The sequence below is a fragment of the Stegostoma tigrinum genome, chromosome 8 (assembly GCF_030684315.1).
Source record: "Stegostoma tigrinum isolate sSteTig4 chromosome 8, sSteTig4.hap1, whole genome shotgun sequence".
NCBI classification, from domain to species: Eukaryota; Metazoa; Chordata; class Chondrichthyes; order Orectolobiformes; family Stegostomatidae; genus Stegostoma; species Stegostoma tigrinum.
This window is the reverse complement of record NC_081361.1, coordinates 39166106-39185171: the sequence shown is the minus strand read 5'-3', so window position 1 is coordinate 39185171 and position 19066 is coordinate 39166106. Positions and strand designations below refer to the sequence as shown.

Below are 19066 nucleotides of genomic sequence, written 5' to 3'. Positions count from 1 at the left end.
CCAAGCAGCATCAGAGGAACAGGCAAGCTGACGTTTTGGGCCGAGACCCTTCGTCAGAAAAGGGGGAGGGGAAGGAGGTTCTGAAATAAGTAGGGAGAGAGGGAGAGGGAGAGGGGGATAAAAGGTGGACACCGGAGAAGATAGGTGGAGAGGAGACAGACCGGTCAAAGAGGCGGCGATGGAGCCAGTCCTGCAGAGCCGTGCAGCAGCGGTTTTGTGACAGGTTCTTGATGACTGTGGCCTCTTCTATTAACTTGGAATCTTTTTTTCAGTTTCTCAGAATGTCTTTCTTGTTTCCTTGTTGCAAAGGTATCAGGCCACAGGCATGAGCTGTGGAAGCTCCAGAAAGTCCCTGCTCAGGACTTTGGACACAATATACATGATAATTCTTCCTCTGCTATTACAAGAAAGTTTCAGGGTTTAGGTGGCACACCTGAAAACCGAGGCAAAAAAGATTGGTCACTCAAAATGAACTGGTAATTTAATTAATGCTGTTGGGTGATATCATAACTGGCAGATAAATCTTAAAATTATTTCCAAAAGCCAGGAGATATGTAGAACGTAATCCATATGCTCCCATGTCTGATGCAGATTACTTCTTGTTGGCCATTGTCCATTTCAGTGTACATGTGGACAAAAGTGTGTGACCTGTGATTGGAAGGATAGATGGTGAAAGGTCAATCCTGCTGTCACTCTCAAGCGTGTTACAGTCCTTTCCATTTAACTGGGACCAGATGGGTCTCATTGCATGTCGTCTGGGTGCAAGAAGTTACAGCATCTCAACGACTGACAACTGTACGACATCTACAAATGATTACTCAATGGATGGTGACAATGTGCCTACCAGTACAAGGCCAATCAGAGTGGCTTAGTGTTACATGACAAGCGCCTTTTGACAGCTCTTATCAGCTAGAACCCTGATACCTGAATTTTTCAACAGCCCATACTCACTTGTGTTCTGTATTGCTGTGGTATATATTGTGTCCGAAGACATGACCAGGGATTTTTTGGAGCTTCCACAGCTCATGCCTCTGTCGATGGGTACCTGAGCACTCAACTCTCAAACTAACACTCAGCCTAATGTGCCAGTAGGCAAGTGATTTACAGTCACCCTTCACAAATGGTGTTTTTCCACCTGACCACAAGCCATTAAACACATTCAACCTGTCATAGGACTTAGTGATTGCCCAGTTTTTCTTCTACCCTGTGAAGTTAAATTTCTTTATGATAGTAGATGATGAAGTCATCATTAATAATGATGGAACTCCCAGTGTTTGGGCTATTTATGGAAATATTATTGTGTTTTATTATGAATATGCATCGACAATATAGTAAACTAAGAGTTAGCCTTCTATCCAAAGCGAACTTCAATCATTGATGATTTGGTTATTTCTTTGATAATAAATAATCTTGCATTTTTGCCTTTTGCTCACTATAATAAAATAAAGTTGTTGAATTTTCTGGAAGGAAAAGGCTAGTAGATTCAGAGTTGGGGTAGGTAATAGAAAGGTAGGGATAATGGGTACAAACTTCCATTCACAGAAAGTGACTGCTAGCCAAAAAGCTGGTAGAAAGTTGTCCTTTTGAATCTGAAGATTAGGGTATAGAAACCGGGAAGTCTTGCTCCAGTTATGCAAAGCCCTGGGTAGATGCAGACACTAGATCAGGGCAATGTTCCATTGAAACAATGGATTGGTCTTGTATGGACTAAGCTCAGATTCACCAAAATGTTATTGGGCCTCTAAGAGTTAGATTGCGAAAGAAATTGTGTGTCATCCAGGCATGTATTTCATGGAATATAGAGAGTTTAAGAGTAGATTGGTTTATATTGTTAAGGTTTTGAAAGAGTAAATAGAAAATGCTTGTGGGGAGTCAAGAACAAGAGGGGCATCCCTTAAGAGCAGATCCAGGCCATTCATAAAGAAGGTGAAGAATGTGAAAGGTCATAGCAGAGCAGTCTGTCTTCCACAAAATCAAGCAGGAGATGCAAGTTGAATTAATGATTATAACTGGAGCCTTTTTTTTCCCAGCTAGCCTTGGCATTAAGGGATATGGAGCTAAGGCAACTAATATAAGCTAAAGATCAGCCATGGTATTGTTGTACGAGCAGAATGGCTTGGTCAATGTTCCGGCGTGGTGTGTGGCATCAACTGGTTTTAAACAAGTTCAGTTTTCAATCATATGCGGAGTGAGTGCCTAATTATTCCATTGTCTTATATTGGTCTAAAATTATACTCTGACTGCCCATCAGACATTTAATGCTGTTAAAGCAGACAGTTCAGTTCTTTACTAAAATTTTAAAAGGCAATTTTTAAATTTCAGGTAAATGTACTCCTATCTGAACACTTAGTGGCATGACACAGTGGTCTGAGCTGACCTTTTTGGAGATGATGTTACGGCTGAATTTAAAGAAACTTGGCAGTTATATGTTTTTCCTAAAACACTTCATAATTAATTACAGCGTCAAGGTCGTCATTTCATGTAGTATAGGGTTCCATAACAGTAAATGAAATGAAAGACTAGTTTTTTTTGAGGTAGTAGGAACTGCCGATGCTGGAGAATCTGAGATAACACGGTGTGAAGCTGGATGAACACAGCAGGCCAAGCAGCATCAGAGGAGCAGGAAAGCCTGACGTTTTGGATCGGGACCAGTTGAGGAAATAACATTGACCAGGGTGCTGTGAGAACTCAACCAGCCTTTTCAAATGCACACACAAACCAGGAGCAGGAGTATGCCCTTCAGATCCTCAAAACCGCTCTGCCATTCAATTAAGATGGTGATTGATCTGATTACACTATATTCCTGCCTGAAAGATATTTTAAGACTCTTCTTTCACTGATTGTACAGGAAGATAGTGTCAAAGACTCATGACGCCCTGTGAGGAATACTTCTCACCTTGTTATTAAATGGCCTGTTAGGTTAAAATAGAGGCTACTTGCTCTAGGTTCTCCTAAAGAGGAAGCGTCCTTTCCACATTCAGCTATCAAGACCCTTCAGAATCTTGTATTTCAATCAAGCCATCTTTCACTGTTCTAAGCCCTACCATGTACAAGTCTAGCCTGTCCAACCTGGACATACCAGATATTTGTCTAATAAAACTCTGAACATCTTCCAATATTTTTATGTCTTTCCTTAAATAAAAAGACCAGGAGTGTACAAGGTATTTCATGTGTGGTCTCACAAATGGCCCTAATAACAAAAGCATGCCCCCCCCCGGCCACCCTATATATACTTTCAATTCTTCTCACAATAAACAATAACATTCAATTAGCCTAACCAATTACTTGCTATATTTGCATACTAAACTTTTTTGATTCATGCACAAGGACACCAAGATCTGTCTATATCGCAGAGCTCTGCAGCCTTTCACCGCATAGATACTATGCTTGTTTCTTTACATTTTCCTGCCCAAGTGGCCAACTTCATTTTTTCTCACATTATACTTCACTCACCATATCTTTGCCCACTCAGTTCACCTTGCTGGATCACTTTGTAGCTTCCCTACATCCGCTTCACAGCTTTCTTTCCTACATACCACTTACATTTGATCCCTTTGCACAAGTCATTTATACATACTGTAAAAACTCATGCTGTGGAACCATTAACACCCATCTCCATTGGTAGGCGAGGCCTGCATTGCACTCCCTACCTGAAGGGTATCATGTTGAACAATATAGCATTCCTCAGTATTGCAATGACCTGTCAGCATAAATTATTTGGCTAAAATCCTGGAGTGGGGCTTGAACCCCTGACCTCCTGACTTTCTCACAAGTGCTGTCCGTAGAACCGAGCCAGCGCTCAAGATGGTTCAAAATCTTTAGCACACACAAGTTTAGCTGAGTTTGTACTGCACATTTTGTGTTTTGGTGAACTGACTTTAGATTTGCAGTGATGCAAAATATGTAATATCATTCATCCTAATGAGGTTCTGCATCAAAACTGATTGTACTAATTGTGGTAGTAATTTCAATGGAACCTGTTCCTTTTCAAGGCCCCCAATTGTCCTGATAACCTTGATTACTATTCAGTTGGGTAAAAGAGATTTGTAAAGAACTCCTTTCCTTTGTGGGAGATACTTGAGCTCTGGTTCATGAAATTGAAAAATAAAAATTGACCTTGTCAGCTATAAAAGCCTCTTTGTGTTTGTTCTCGGGAAACTTTGTTTCAGAATTGCGAGTGAAGAAAATGATTACAGTTAACAGCTTTTTCCCCTCCTTTTGTCTTTATAGGGTCTCTTCATCTTCCTGATATATGGAGTGTACAACACAGAGGTAAGGCTAGTTATAGTGTCTCAAGGCTGACAGTCTGGATGAGAGAAGTGACAGGCTTCTGATCTCACAGAAGGACAGAGCAGCTCTTCGCATGAGTGTCCTACTGCCCTTCATGCTTGGACTGCCCCATATGCATTCTGGTTTACCATTAAACACTGACAACCAGATGGAAAAGAACACATTTCTCATAGTCACTTACCAATATTTCAAAGTCCTTTTTATTTTGAAAGCATCCCAAATTTACAGAGTGATGGCTATTTAAGATTTAGAACTTTTCTTTGTGTGATGGACTGATTCTTTTGATGAAGACTGAAAAATTAAGTACAGAGGTGTTAGATGTGGAGTACAGAGTTGCAGAAAGACACAACATTATTATTTTGGTTCTCATGAGGTTTTGTTATTTTCTCTGACCATCTTCAGATAATTTCTCAGAAGAAAGAGTTAATGTATATATCTGATTGCTAATAGTTATTTAAAAAATCATTTCATAGTTTATTTAGATGCAATTTAAAATCCTTTATAAATTGTTTTGGCAGTGTATAGAAGGTAGCAAACAGGAGTAGTTTAGTAAATTTACATTGTAAGTCAAATTGCAAGACTGTAGCTTTTTTAAAAAAAATGATTATTGTCGTCAACTTCATATTCCAATTGGTTTGAAACCGTGATTTCAATGTCAATTGAAGATGAACTATGGCGAAAGTGGTGCCACAAGAAAATTGATCAGTGTTCTAATCATTGTCTTCAATTGGTTGGGGCTGTGACCATTTCATGAGAATGTTATTTGTACATGTGCAGATGCAAAAATTCAGTATAAACTAGGCAGTTGAAGGAAAGGACATGTGCCCTCATCCTTCAATTGTCCAGCCTATCTTCAATTTCCCAGTGCAGCAAACGGGCGTTATTGCTTAATTTGTCACTGAAGGTTATTCTCTCTCAGCCTGTAAAAACTATTCTTCACATATGTCAAACATCGCTTCCTTCTAGCATAACTCTATTGACTTGACTCTTGAATGAGTGGGCTAATTCCACAAAGAATATCTGCAAGAAAGGATAAGTTTGCAATTCTATTTGACTGAGACAGGAGTGCATTGAAACCCCAAAAACTGAAAATAAACAGATGCTTCCTCAGAGGAATGAAATCAGTTTAGGTGGAATAAACAGCTAAATTAGTTTGCTCATCTGTTCCATGCTCATAAGTTTCAAAACACCAGAACAAACTAATTTTGTGAACACAGTACATTCAGTAAAGATGACTCAGGGATAAAACTGCATATAATTATACAGTATTGAAACTCATTATGTAATTCTTCATTTAATCCTTATTCAGTGTATGACTGACTGGAAATGTAGAGCTGGAGTGCTTATAGTTAAAGTGAAATTGCTGAGTAACAGAGATCTTCATGAAGCAATAATGCTGAAATGCAGATAGAATATAGAACAGTATGACACAGGAACAAGCCCTTTGTCGCACCATGTTTGTGCTGAACATGATGCCGTTCTAAACTAAACCCATCTGCCTGCACGTGGTCCATATCCCTCTGTTCTCTGCCTTTTCAGGTGTCTGTCTGAATGCCTTTTAAACATTGCTATTGCTTCTGCCTCTTCTACCTCTCCTGGGCAGCATGTTCTAAGCACCTACCACTCTCTGTGTAAAATAAAACAACTTGTCTTGCACATCTCCTTTAAACTTTTCCCCTCTGACCTTCAACCTAGACCCCCAATATTTGACTTTTTCACTCTGGGAAAAAGACTCCAACCATCCATCTAATGCATGTCTTCCATAATTTTATACACTTCTATCAGATAGCTGAAATGTTCCAGTCCAGGCACCAACCTGGTGAATCTCATCTGCAACCCCTTCGGTATAATCACATCCTTCCTGTAGTGTGGTGACCAGAACTACACACAGTACTCCAGCCTATAGCCTAACCAAAGTGCTGTATAGTTTCGACATGACCTCCCTGCTCTTATAATCTATGCCACGATTAATAAAAGCAAGTGTATTCCAATTGCTTTCTTAGCTTCCCTTTCAACTTGCCCTGGTCTCGACAGAGATCTGAGGACAAGCACCCCAAGATCCCTCTGTTTGTCTGAGCTTCCGAGTGTCCCGCCATTCGTTGAGCATCCCATGTCATCTGATGCTCCAGTTCTAGAGTGGTATCATTTTCCAAAGTATTCTGGAAGCTCTGGAATGGCTTTCCTTGTCTGCTACATGGAAAAGTGAAAATGGAAAAGAGATCAATAAGCAACATCCGTGTGTAAGTAAATCCTGTGTGTGACTTTGCAGAACCCTTGGAGGAAAACCAGGCTGGGCGATTACATGGTTACACACTGCTTTTTCCTCTGATTCTTAAAATTGCTTAGTCTTCAAATGGTTAAAAAGACACACTAAAAATCATATCCATGGATTGCTGTGGTAGTTTGAAGACATTGAGATGAAGTTCTGCAGGAACAGATCTGACATTTAGATACAAATGTGATATGATACAAATGCACATGTTACAGTCTCTTTAAATAAAGTCTGTGGCAGACATTCATTGTAGAAATGAGTTTCTTGCGAGAATTGATTGCTTCCCTGCTAGTGTGTTGTATTCGCCATGGAAATTGCTAACGAGACTGGTCAGAACATTGGTCATTTACAAGGGCAGCTGCCTGTGTAAAAATATTGATGAGCTTGAATTTAAGCAACTTGGGGCAAAGGTTGAGATGTGAACTGCAGGAATTTATGGTTTGAACAAGAGTGGACAACATACAGAATGAATGAATAACAAGGATTGATTCAAAGCCTTTGATCTGATTTTTAGGTCCTCAACTAACTTGAAAGGGAACTTGTAGTCATTCATAGGTGCCAGTTGACTTTGTATTAGAATGTTATCCACTGGTAACTGTTCCCTCGTCAAGCGTTAGCCACCTCCCTCAGAAGTCTCTAGTTTCCTGTCTGTTCCTTGAAAAATCAAGACTTGGTCCCACTGTCCTTGCAAACTAACACCTCACTTCTGACCCCACTTTCCTCTCCAATGTCCTTGAACATACTTCACCTCCTAAACGTTTGCTTATCTTTTCCTGAACTCCAGGTTTCAATCCCTCCTGTTAGGTTTTCACCCTGTGGTATTACTGAAGACTTGTGAAAGTTACAAATGACAACCTATGAGACCATGATGAACTAACCCACGTCATCATTCTTGATCTGACTGTACCCTATGGTGTAGCTGATGATCTCATGCTCCTCTAACGCTTGTCTCCTGTTGTCTGGAATGGTGAGACTGTAGTCACGCAGTTCCACTCATATCTAACTAATTACAGGCAGCGCAACATTATCAGTGGCTTCTCTTCCTACTCCCACACCTTTATCTCTGGTGTGCACAAGGATCTATCTTTGCTCCATTCCTATATTTCATCAACAAGATGTCCCTTGATGAAGTAATCTGAAACCACAGTGTTAGTTTTTTTACGTACATTGATATCACTAATCTCCACCTCCCCAGCATTGCTCTTAACTCCCACTGTCTCTTCATTATCAGGGTTTTTATCTGACATTCAGTACTGGATGAACAGAAATTTTCTCCAATTAAGTATTTGGGAAGACCAAAACTACTGTTTTTGATGCCTGTTCCAAATTCCCCTCCATAGCTTTTGAATCTGCCTGTTCCATGGCAACAGTTTGAGGTTACACCAAATCTGTTCACAGCGTGGATTTTCCATTTGACCCGAGAAGATCTTGCAACCACATATTCATACCATCAGGCAGGGCAGCTATTTCCACTTCTGCAAAACCGCTTCATTTTTCAGGTCGTAGTTCATTTGTATTTGAAGCCCTCATTTCTGCCTTTTGCTTCTGAACTAGAGTATTCCATCACATTTCTGGCTAGCCTCTGCACTCTGCATAAACTGAGGTCCAAAATGTTGCTGTCCATATCATCCCTCGCCTCAAGCCTTGTTTGCCCGTCATGCCTCTGCTCACTGACGTACGTTAGCTTGCAGTCAAATGACATGCTGACTTTAAAAATTCTCAACCTTGTTTTCAAATCACTGCATGATCACATAACTGCAGAATGCTGTAATCTCTGTCAGGTCCATGGTGCTTAAAGAGGTCTATGTTAATCTAATATTGGATTCTTGAATATCATGGCTTTTAATTACTCCAACACTGCTGGCTGTGCATTCAGTTGCCATAGCTCAAGCTCGGGAATCTGCTTTTTGCAACTCTCCACCTCATTTTCTTCCTTTAAGATACTCAGATTTTACCTTTTTGGCCAGACATTTGATTCTGTTTTAGCATCCCCTTCAGTGCCTCAAAGTCTCATTTTTAATATATAACACTCCTGTTAAAGGTGTTGTCTAAACAAAAATTGTTGTTGGACTTGCATCACACACCTCAAATTGCTATATTAATTTACGTTTACATACATGTGCTCACACTTCAATCCTAGACAACACTGATTTTAGCAAGAGATGATTTGCCATTAAAAAGTGAAACGTGGTGATCAGTTAAGTTCAGCTCTGATTGCCGCTTGCTTAGTTTTCACTCGCTTGGGGAGGACTGTGGCTCATGGTCAAGTAGAAATGTAATATTTTAGCCAGGGCCTGGGCCAGGGGAATACATTGGAGCCCAGAGCCGTATGGGCTCACAATGCTTTGGTCGAGGACTGGGCCTGGGGGTCAGGTCAGGAGCAGCCCCAGGGCCCAGCAGTTCTATTTCTGTCCCTGATTTTGGCTTCAGTCACACTACCTTGCCTTGGCAGGACACTTCTGCTACAATGCGTGCATCTATCCTTGATTTCTCCGTTTACTCATGACATTTTTGGGAGCGACCAGAGTGAATTTCCTCTTAGCTGTGCTGATCTTTGACCTTGGAATCCCACAAGAATTAATCTACGCTGTCACAATAATGCCATCCCGAAAACCTCTGTACTGTAGGATGCTTTTAAAATTGAAGTTTAGTCAATGCAAAAATAATTTTGGTTTTGAAACAATGTTGTATTCACATGATATTACTTAGATCTAATCTGAATGGAGGTGTAACAGACTCCTAATTTGGAGAATGGTATTCTGTAGAAGTCCCGTATTAAGCAAGGCTTTGAATCCAGAATAGTTTTTGACTCCATCATGAGGACGATCTTCAAAGGGAAATTGTTAGTTTGTTGGAGTGTGTGTGTAGGTGGCAGATGAAGTTCAATGCAGAGACTTGAGGTGATACTGTTTAGTACAAAGAATGTGGAGCGACTGTAGAAAATAAAGGGTACCATTCTAGAGAGTGTACAGGAGCAGAGACTCCCAGATGTATGTGTACATGGGACATTAAAGGTGCCAGACACAGTTGTAAATAAAGCATGCAGTCTTTTAGATGTCATTAATAGGTGCATGGAGTAGAAGGGAGATTATGATGAGTGTGCAGAGGACACTGGCTAGGTCTTAGCTGGAGTATTGGGTTCTGGGTGCTGCACCTCAGGGTGGATCTGAATCCATGAGAGAAAGTACAAAAGAAGCTACAAAAATGCTTCCAGGGCTGAGACACTTCAGCTATGATGAAAGATTGGAGAAGTTGGAACTGTTTTCCTTGGAGGCGAAGAGGAAAATTGATGGAAACTTTCAAATTAGGGAACCTGGGCAGAACCGGTCTCATTTGTAAAAGGTCAAGCACAAAATGACGCAATTGGCAAAAGAAGTTAATTTGAGATGAAAACAAGTCATAAGGGAGAGAGTGCACTGCCTGAAAGTGTGGTGAGGGCAGGTTCAATTGAAGCATTCAGGAAGGCATTGTTTTTATTTAAATAATTTCTCCAATGTGCATGGTTATCGGAGAGGGCAAGAGATTGGAAATAAGTCAAAATATTCAGAGCTGGTGCAGATATAATGGGCCAAATGGCCGCATCTACACAATAGCAACCCTGTAATTCAGGCTTGAAGTGTAACAAATGCTGCGACAGCAGAGTCAACATGACACAAAAACCTCTTGACAATGACACGACAGATATATTGTGCATCCACCTTGAAGTTTCTGGAAAATCAAAACGCTGCAGAAACTAGTGGTAGAAATAAAATAAAAACACACAAAAAATGTTGAATATGCTCAAAAGATTAGGCAGGTTTTACAGAGCTGGAAGTGGGGTTAATGTTTCAAGTCAATGACCATTCACCAGAACTGCGAAAAGTTAGAGAGGTCATGTGCTTATAAACAGGGATTATGAAGGGGAGAGAGTTGGGGAAGAACACAGATGGGAATGGAATCTGGATATGGGGTGAGCTTGTTTGATAGGAGACAAGGCAATGCTTGTTTTGCTGTCATTTAGCAGAGGAGCATCGACATTATAAATTACCTACTTGTAACCTAGTTTCTCTCTCCTCCCCAGCAATGTCGGATTTCTGTGTGTGTATACCCAGTAGTGTCTTGTGGGACAATATTCACTCTATAATTACTGTTCACATGGTTCCAGTTATAACATTAGATGTAAATATATGTTCCAAGGAATAAGCTGTGTTTGGTACATCACTCTTTTATAGCAGTCTTGGAAAAGGAAACAAAACAAGTTGGTGTGTTTTTCTCAGGAGACCTTTCCTCTTGTATCTCTCCTGCAGAAGTTTCAAACGTTGTTGGCTTGTACAACAAGGCAGCGGAAATGCTGTGTCATATGCCCACATATTGAGTGATAAGGTCATAAAGTCCATTTTGTTTTTTAGGGAGATGGTGATATCACTTACAGCTGCAATTGTTTCCGTTCTGGTTGCTGTTCCTCACGTGTCAAAGAATCAAGTATCTGGATGGATGAGATAAGCAATACATTTGTGACAAGAGATCTAATCCAAAACAACAACCATGTTCAAGTTCAATGAAAATGAACTGTTTTATTTTGATTTTAAAAGATATTTTGGAAATGTAGGTGATATTCAGCAAGTGTGAGGCAGGATCTGCAAAGAAAGTAAACAATTAAGATTTCGGATATTGGCCTTTACCATCACAGAAGATGAGAGGTGTGAAAGGGTAGGAAATGCTTACTTTCTACCTCATATGATTTGCTCTGAGGTCTATTATACCATCTGAGGCATGTATGCATTCTTCTGGGGTGACTCGTATCAGATGCCATATTGGTAAGACCATTGGTTTATGTGTCATGAATGACCTGTAGAGATGTTAATGATACATAGATAGATAAACCAATATGCAATGCTCATTTTTTTCACCACTGCTACCACTTTGGACCTTAGTATACCAGCAAGTGCTGTTGCTTAATCAGTGCAGCGAAATGTAACAAAGCAGCCAGTCTCACAATTCAAGCCCCATTGTTCTACAAGCCGCCATGAAATGTATACAATCCTACAGGACCACACAATGACCAACTTGTCTGGTTCCTAAGCAGGACAAAAACAGTTCACACCAGGCTTCATTAATAACAGTAAAATAACACCGAATGTTTATAATTTTGTTGAAAACAAAAAATTTCTAATTTATGCAACTTACACTATACCCCTTTGAAAACCCCAAAAGACATGCACCCAGTCACAAGTAATACAGACAAAAGAAAAATTGTTCAATGCACATACAATGGGCAGCAAAAGAATATAGACAGAACAATAGTCCAGATGACAAAGTGGGAAGTTATTTTCTCCTATTCCTTTTGATTTTAGCAATCATGACGCACTTATGTGAGTAGATTGATTGATGGTCAATCTGATGGTCAATCAAGTAGACCCAGGCCTGCTTTGTTTGAGAATTTTTACTTATCTTTTCTGCCTATTCTGAGGTGGGGAAGGGGGACTGGGGAAGAGAGAGAGAGGAAAAAAATGGCTATTTTCCATCTGCAGGCCCTTGATGTTTCTTCCTCCCTGCTGCTCTTGGCACATATAGCCTTTGAACATTCTACAGCTCAACCATTCAAAGTGCTGCTGCCAAGCAGAATTTCCCTAACTCAAGCAACTCTCAGTGCCACTGTGTCTTGTTCTTCCTCTTCTGGCTTCAGAAAACAATATTGTATAGCTCAAAATTAAATGCTGCCTGTGATTTTATTTTAAGTTACTGAATTCTGCTTGTATTTCAGTTATAGCAGTCCAAACTCCCTATGGTCTCTTAAACTGGAAGGACCCTCTGCACGTCACACCCACACTCCATCCTATCTTCATATTCCAAACCACCCTCAGATTCCATCTTACTCACCCCTCACTTTTCCCACCACGGCGCACAGCTCCACTCCAACCCCATCCAAAACCCATCAACCCCACTTACCCCACGCCACCACCCTGGACTGACCTATCCCCTTCCTACCTCCCCACCTATACTCCCCTCTCCACCTATCTTCTCCTCTATCCATCTTCGGTCCGCCTCCCCCTCTCTCCCAGTTTATTCCAGTTCCCTCACCCCATCCCCCTCTCTGATGAAGGGTCGAGGCCCGAAACGTCAGCTTTTGTGCTCCTGAGATGCTGCTTGTCCTGCTGTGTTCATCCAGCTCCACACTTTGTGGTCTCGGATTCTCCAGCATCTGCAGTTCCCATTATCGCTATCACCACCATAATCCTCCCCATCCACCTTCACTTCCCACCCAACTCTAATCCTTCTTTCCAGCACAATTTAAAAGGATTTTCAACTGCTTGCAAGTGCAGGGTGTCGCTATCATTCTGCAAGCATCTGATGCTTTCTATATGGTTTGTTTTAAAAATGCGAAACTCGATAGAGCATGGCGTGAAATGTGCTGATGGAGCTTCAGGGCTGTACCAAACCAGTTGTTCCCAGCATTGCAGCAGCTATGAGCATTCTGCTTGGATGACAGCACAGCAGGGAGAATGAATGCAGAGCGCACAGACAGTAGGACAAGACCGAGCAGTAGAAGCTAACGGTTTGTAGAGGATGGCCCCAAGTGCTCAGGGTCTTCAAGCAGCTGCTTCCTTCTCTGAACTTATGGGAAGAACCGCATTGGGCACTTCCACAGGGAGAGCCTCACCGTAATGTGCCTCTTGCTGCAGCCACGCCTTCAGCTTCATGGCAGAGCAAGATGACATTGTTACTGGCTGCGAAGGTTGCCATGGTGATGCACATAAGTATATCTGGCTTTTTCCAGCTTCTGGTTACCAAGCAACAGTACGACACCTGAGGAATGGCAGCAGTGAGAGGACAAATGCTGCCAATGGGAGAGAGAACAGCGGGTTTTTGCTGCATGGTGTTACTGTCTCTCCCCTCTGACAGGCCTTGTAAGCCCCTTTTTAGTATGATTGCCCTCTGCTGAGATGACAGCAAACTGACCTTTATGTGAGTTCGGTCTGAACCCCCACGGCAACCCCCAGAGGTTTGGTGGAAGCATCAAGGGAAACGGAGACATCAGACATTGGATATTGCATTATTGATGAGTCCACAAACATGTTGATGGAGCTGGCCACTATTTCCATGGTGGAACAGATGGGCTGCAGGCTTCGCATATAGCCCTGTCCCAGGTTGGTGCTGGACTGCCCTGTGGCCTGAGGCGTTAATGCAGACCTTCTGTCAGGTCTGCGAATGCACCGACCAATTCAGTGTGGATCTCCATTGGTGACCCTTTTCCATGCTCCTCATCCATGTCTTCCTGAGCAGAACCTGTGTGTGACCCTGTTCTTTGGCGAGCTGGTTCCAGTCTATGTCTTGTCTCCAGTGCAGATCCTGCCTGTAAGCTACACTCTTAAATTATTTGCATTGTCACATCTGAGCTGGGGGCTATGTTTCTGGAATCATGTGACGGTGCTGTAATTTCTTCTTCACTGTCATCTTACTGTTCCTGCACAACCTTACCAAGGGCCACTTCTTGGCTTTTTGGGAGGAGAGAAGTACACAGGTAAGATTGTGGTGTGCAGCCAGGTGGGCAACCAACAACTAGGACCATACATACTTTATCTGCAGTTTATAAAGTGCACAAAGTCATGATATTTGAGGGTGAAGATTAGTTTATCTCCAATTTCATCATCCCTTCCTAGCCGCAGTCATGACTAACATTGTCTCTTCCACAGGGATCAGGATATACAGGTGTGCTTTCTTTCTTTAGTTTCTGCTGCCTTAGACTTAGAAATGTCACACTTGCAAACCTCACAACTAACGGGAGGTATAGCATATGATTGTCAGGTATGAGTTTTGCCTGAAAGACATTGTGGTTTTGGGAGTGTGCTGAATCGATCAGTATATGAGGCTAATGGTGCAGTTGGTGCAACAACACATGTGAGAATGCATTCACTGATCTTGCCTGCTTTCACAAGGTCATTGAACCTATTGTGGCACCGCATCCAGGTCCTTGGGATTGACCCCTAACATTGACCTCAAAGGTAGAGGGCGAAATAATTAATTGATTAACATTAATTAGCAGCCAGCAAGAAATTGACCTGATTCACATTGACAGGGAAGGGTTAATAATGTCCCATATCTTCAGGGGCTACCAGATTTATCCCCCAAGCAGTTTTTAGGAAGCAAAACAGCAAGAAAAGGTGAAAGTTAAAAAAAAAATCTGTGGTCAGGAGAAAAAAAACGATAAGGTGGTTAGATGGAGGTAAGTCAATGATTGTAACCAGAGCAGATGATAATAACGTGGGATCTTTAAAAAAGAGGAATGATCAGAGAAAAGAAATGCTCGCCCATTTTGATATGAAGCAGTCAACCTCACAGTGACATATAATCTGAATTTTTAAATGTTCTAAAGTAAACTTGTAGATGTGCAGAATTCTGTTTTATTTCCAGAACAAAATTGGCCAATCCTTCCTTTATGATTTAATATTGTGAATGTCATTTAACGTTGCACTTATGCATCTTCTCCTCACAGTTCATCCTTGGCTGAATAAGCAGGGTGGTTATTCAGACTCAATTGTATACTTGTGAAGGCTGTATGGGTTTTTAACTCAAAAAAAATCATTCATTCATTGGAGAATGATGAAGGGTCTAGGCCCGAAACGTCAGCTTTTGTGCTCCTGAGATGCTGCTTGGCCTGCTGTGTTCGTCCAGCTTCACACTTTATTATCTATCATTCATTCATTGGATGTGGGTTTGGTTAGCAGGGCCAGCATATGTTGCCCATCCCTAATTGCCCTGGAGAAGGTGGTGGTGAGCTGCTGTCTTAAACCGCTGCAAAACCTGGATGTCGATACACCCACAGTGCTGCTGCTGCTGCTGCTGCTAATGGAGTACCAGCATTTTGTCCCAGTGACAATGAACAAATGTATTTCCAAGATTAGATGTGTTACATGAAGAGGGGAGCTTCCTGTCGGTTGATTTTACCCTTCTAGATGATGGAGTGCACTAAAAATAGAAAATGCTTTTGAGGGAGCCTGAGGAAGCTGTTACAGTGCACCTTGCTATTGGTCCACAGTGCTGTGAGCTGGTGATGCAGGGAGTGAATGATTATTTAGATTAACTGCCAGTCAAGTACGCTGTTTAGGTCTAGAGAGTGTTGAGCTTCTTGAGTGCTGTTGAAGTTGCTCTCTTCCAGGCAAGTGGAGAGTATTCCCTCACACTCCTGACTTGCGCCTTCTAGATGGTAAGCTGGCTTTAGGGAATCAGGAAGTAAGTTGCTTGCTGCTGAATTCCCAACCTGCAACCTGCCCTTGTAGCAACAATTTTAAATGGTTGGTGCACTTTCCGGTCAATTGTAGCCTCAGGCTAAAGGTGAGGATTCAATGATGATGATGCCATTGAACACAAAGGGAGATGGTTAAATTCTCTGTTGTAAGAGATGTTCATTGCATGAATTGTGTAGCATGGCTGTTACTTCCCACCGAGCTAAGCCTGAGTGATGTCCAGGCCTTGCTGCATGAGGGCAAGAATTACTTCAATACCTGAGGAGTCGTGAGTGATACAGTCACCCATGGCTATCTCCATCCCTGACTTTATCATGAAGGGACGGTAATTTATAAAGCAACCGATGACAAGTGGATCTGGGAAACTCTGTCCTGACAAACTCTTGAAGCAATTTTCTGGCAGAACGTGATTGACCTCCAGCAACCACAGCTAATTTTTTTATGTTCTAGGTTTGACTCAACCAGCAGAGAGTTTTCCCACTAATCACCGTGGACTCTCTTTTTTCTAGGGAGTCTGTAATGCTTGTCAAGGGTGGTCACTCTTGAATTGCCTCTGGAGTTCAGCTCTTTTGGCTATGTTTGGACCAAAGCTGCGATAAGGGTTGGAGCCAAGTGGCCAAAACAGAACCCTTAACTTAGCACTGGTGAGCAGATTGTTGCTCAGTGAATGCCACTTTCTGGCACTGACAGTGTTATTTAGGAATGGACTGATGGGACAATAATCATATTGGATTTGTCCTACGTTTTGTGGAAAGCACAAAGCTGGGCAGTTCTTGACATTGACCTCTGATGAAGGGTCTAGGCCCGAAACGTCAGCTTTTGTGCTCCTGAGATGCTGCTTGGCCTGCTGTGTTCATCCAGGTCCACACTTTGTTATCCCATTATCACTGATACAATTCTTGACATTATCTGGTTAATGGCAGTGTTGTAGCTGTCCAGGAACAAATTAATTAGAGTACAGCCAATCCTGGAGCACAAGTCTTCAGTGTTACAGTTGAGATGTTGTCAGTTCACAATATGTTTGCAACATGATGAAAAGGCAATATTTCACATTGTCAATGATAATAGCAGTATTATGTATATTACTAACATTGTTGGAGTAATCTCACCATTTACATTTTTTTAATTTGTGTGTCTATTGATCAGTGTGCACTGCATCATTTCCTTAATGTATATTGTGCACTTTGTTCAACCTGACTATTGAATTATGAGAACTTAACCAAATACATATGATCCCATAAATAAGTCATAGACATCATGTTAGTGGGTAAATGTTTTAATATGTAATATTTCTTGATAGGAAGTATATTACCTCCAGGATTTAGTAATTCAAGAGGTGGATTTGTAGAAATAACAATAGTGTGGTGTGTCATTGTAACATGTTTAGGACATCTTTAGTAACATATGTAGGAACTCGCTAGATTCATTTGCCTGTTCTTCTTCAATGTATGGAAAGTGTATGGATAAAGGGATAAAAAGAACAGTGAAGAGAATTGTCTGACTTGCATTTCACTTGGTTTCTGCCATATCTACAGTCAAAACATAGATGGTGCTTTGCTGCAGGAGTAGCCTGGCTTCCTGTAATTTATTCTTCATTGTGTGAAAGCAATGTACCTTCAATGGATTTCCATTTCAAAATAAAATAATTTGTTCTTTGGACGTGACAGAAATTGCTCAAAGTGTCCAGGGATGTACAGGCTAGGTGGGTTTGCCGTGGGAAATGTGGGGTTACGGGGGTGGGGTGTGTCTGGGTGGAATGCCCCTCAGAGGGTTGGTGTGGATTTGAGGGGCTGAAAGGCCTGTTCCACATTGTAGGGATTCTATAATCAGTAGATCTAAATGGTAGGATGAAATCTCATAGGGGTCTGAGCGCTGTGTGGTAGAATTGGGTGACAAGTGCAGCAAGGTCCATCTCAAAGTCAAAATTGTCCCGTTCCATTTTTAATGCTTTTCTTAAATGACGTGGTGAGATTCTCACTAGGCAGTGGCAGGATGCCAACTGATGGTCATTACTGGTTGTTAAACACCTTGTTCATACCACAAGTCACCTTATTAATATTCAGATTCTCTTCTTACAAACATTGATGAGAAAACCAGAGTGAGCACTTGACAGCTCACTGCTTTCTCCAAATGACCTTCAAATTGGAAACCCAGCTGCACTATCTCAGGCACTGACCATAAACCCCACGTCCACAGGCATTAACGTCAAGATGTGCAGTCTTTAAGGACACCTCATCTTTGATTCAATTACAGGTTGCTTCTGCACATCAATGCTGTATTGTGGTCTGTACTGGAAACTCTCACTGTAATGTTGCAGCAAGGACACTGTCCACTCAGGACCACGTTCCCAGCTCATGAATTAGACCAAGCTACATTGCTGGGTTCTTTGCTTGCTGTCATAGCATTCAGTCACTTTCACCCTATGTGGATGCTCACAGCACCCTTGTCTTGCCTTGTCTTGTCTTTCTGACTGATGGTCAAAGTGCGTAGATACCATGCAGCTATTGCTTTTCACTGTATCTTCAAGATGCATGTGCCAATAAATAAATCATTCATCATTCATTCATTACTACTGCCCAGCTTTGCTGTTTAGCCAGGAAAAGCCAAGAAGCTTGTTACAGCTGTTGGTAGGCCTTCACTAGTTCCTGGCACAGAAGTCAAAGGCAATGTCAGATACCAGCTCAGCCCTATTCGGGGCTGTCCAAGTGAGACTCCTTCCTTTGAGGGTGAGGAGTTGAATGACTGGCGTTGCTTCACTTGTTTTGTGTTTTGTTTGGTGATGGAATGAGGGAGATGCTGGTATTATGGAAGCGAAAAATGGCATTATTGGTCGTAGGATTGTCTGGCATGGATTGAGGATTGGCTGTCTGGCAGAAGGCAGAGAGTTGGGACGAAAGGCTCTTTATCGGAATGGCAACCGGTGACAAGTGGTGTCCTGCAGGGTTCAAGGTTGGGGCCGTAGCCGTTCACTTTATATATTAATGATCTGGATGAAGGGACTGGGGGCATTCTGGCAAAGTTTGCCGATGATACGAAGTTAGGTGGACAGTCAGATAGTGGTGGGGAGGTGCAGAAAGATTTTGTGCTCCTAAGATGCTGCTTGGCCTGCTGTGTTCATCCGGCTCCACACTTTGTTATCACGGATTCTCCAGCATCTGCAGTTCCCATTACCTCTGCAGAAAGATTTAGACAGTTTAGGAGAGTGGTCCAGGAAACGGCTGATGATATTCAACGTGAGCAAATGTGAGGTCTTGCACTCTGGAAAAAAGAATGCAGGCAT

At 41.8% G+C, this 19066-nt stretch overlaps 1 protein-coding gene across 8 annotated transcripts in view; it reads left to right on the top strand.

Annotated features, from left to right (window-relative positions):
* LOC125456086 (adhesion G-protein coupled receptor D2) overlaps positions 1-19066 on the top strand; it is a 265020-nt gene that overhangs the window by 98625 nt on the left and 147329 nt on the right. For 6 of the 8 annotated variants that reach the window (XM_048538779.2, XM_048538786.2, XM_048538784.2 and 3 more), the window contains one exon: positions 4231-4272. The exons of the other annotated variants lie outside the window; for them this stretch is intronic. In XM_048538779.2, the coding sequence (XP_048394736.1) occupies positions 4231-4272 (42 nt within the window). The remainder of the gene's footprint in view (positions 1-4230; positions 4273-19066) is intronic. 8 annotated transcript variants of the gene reach the window in all.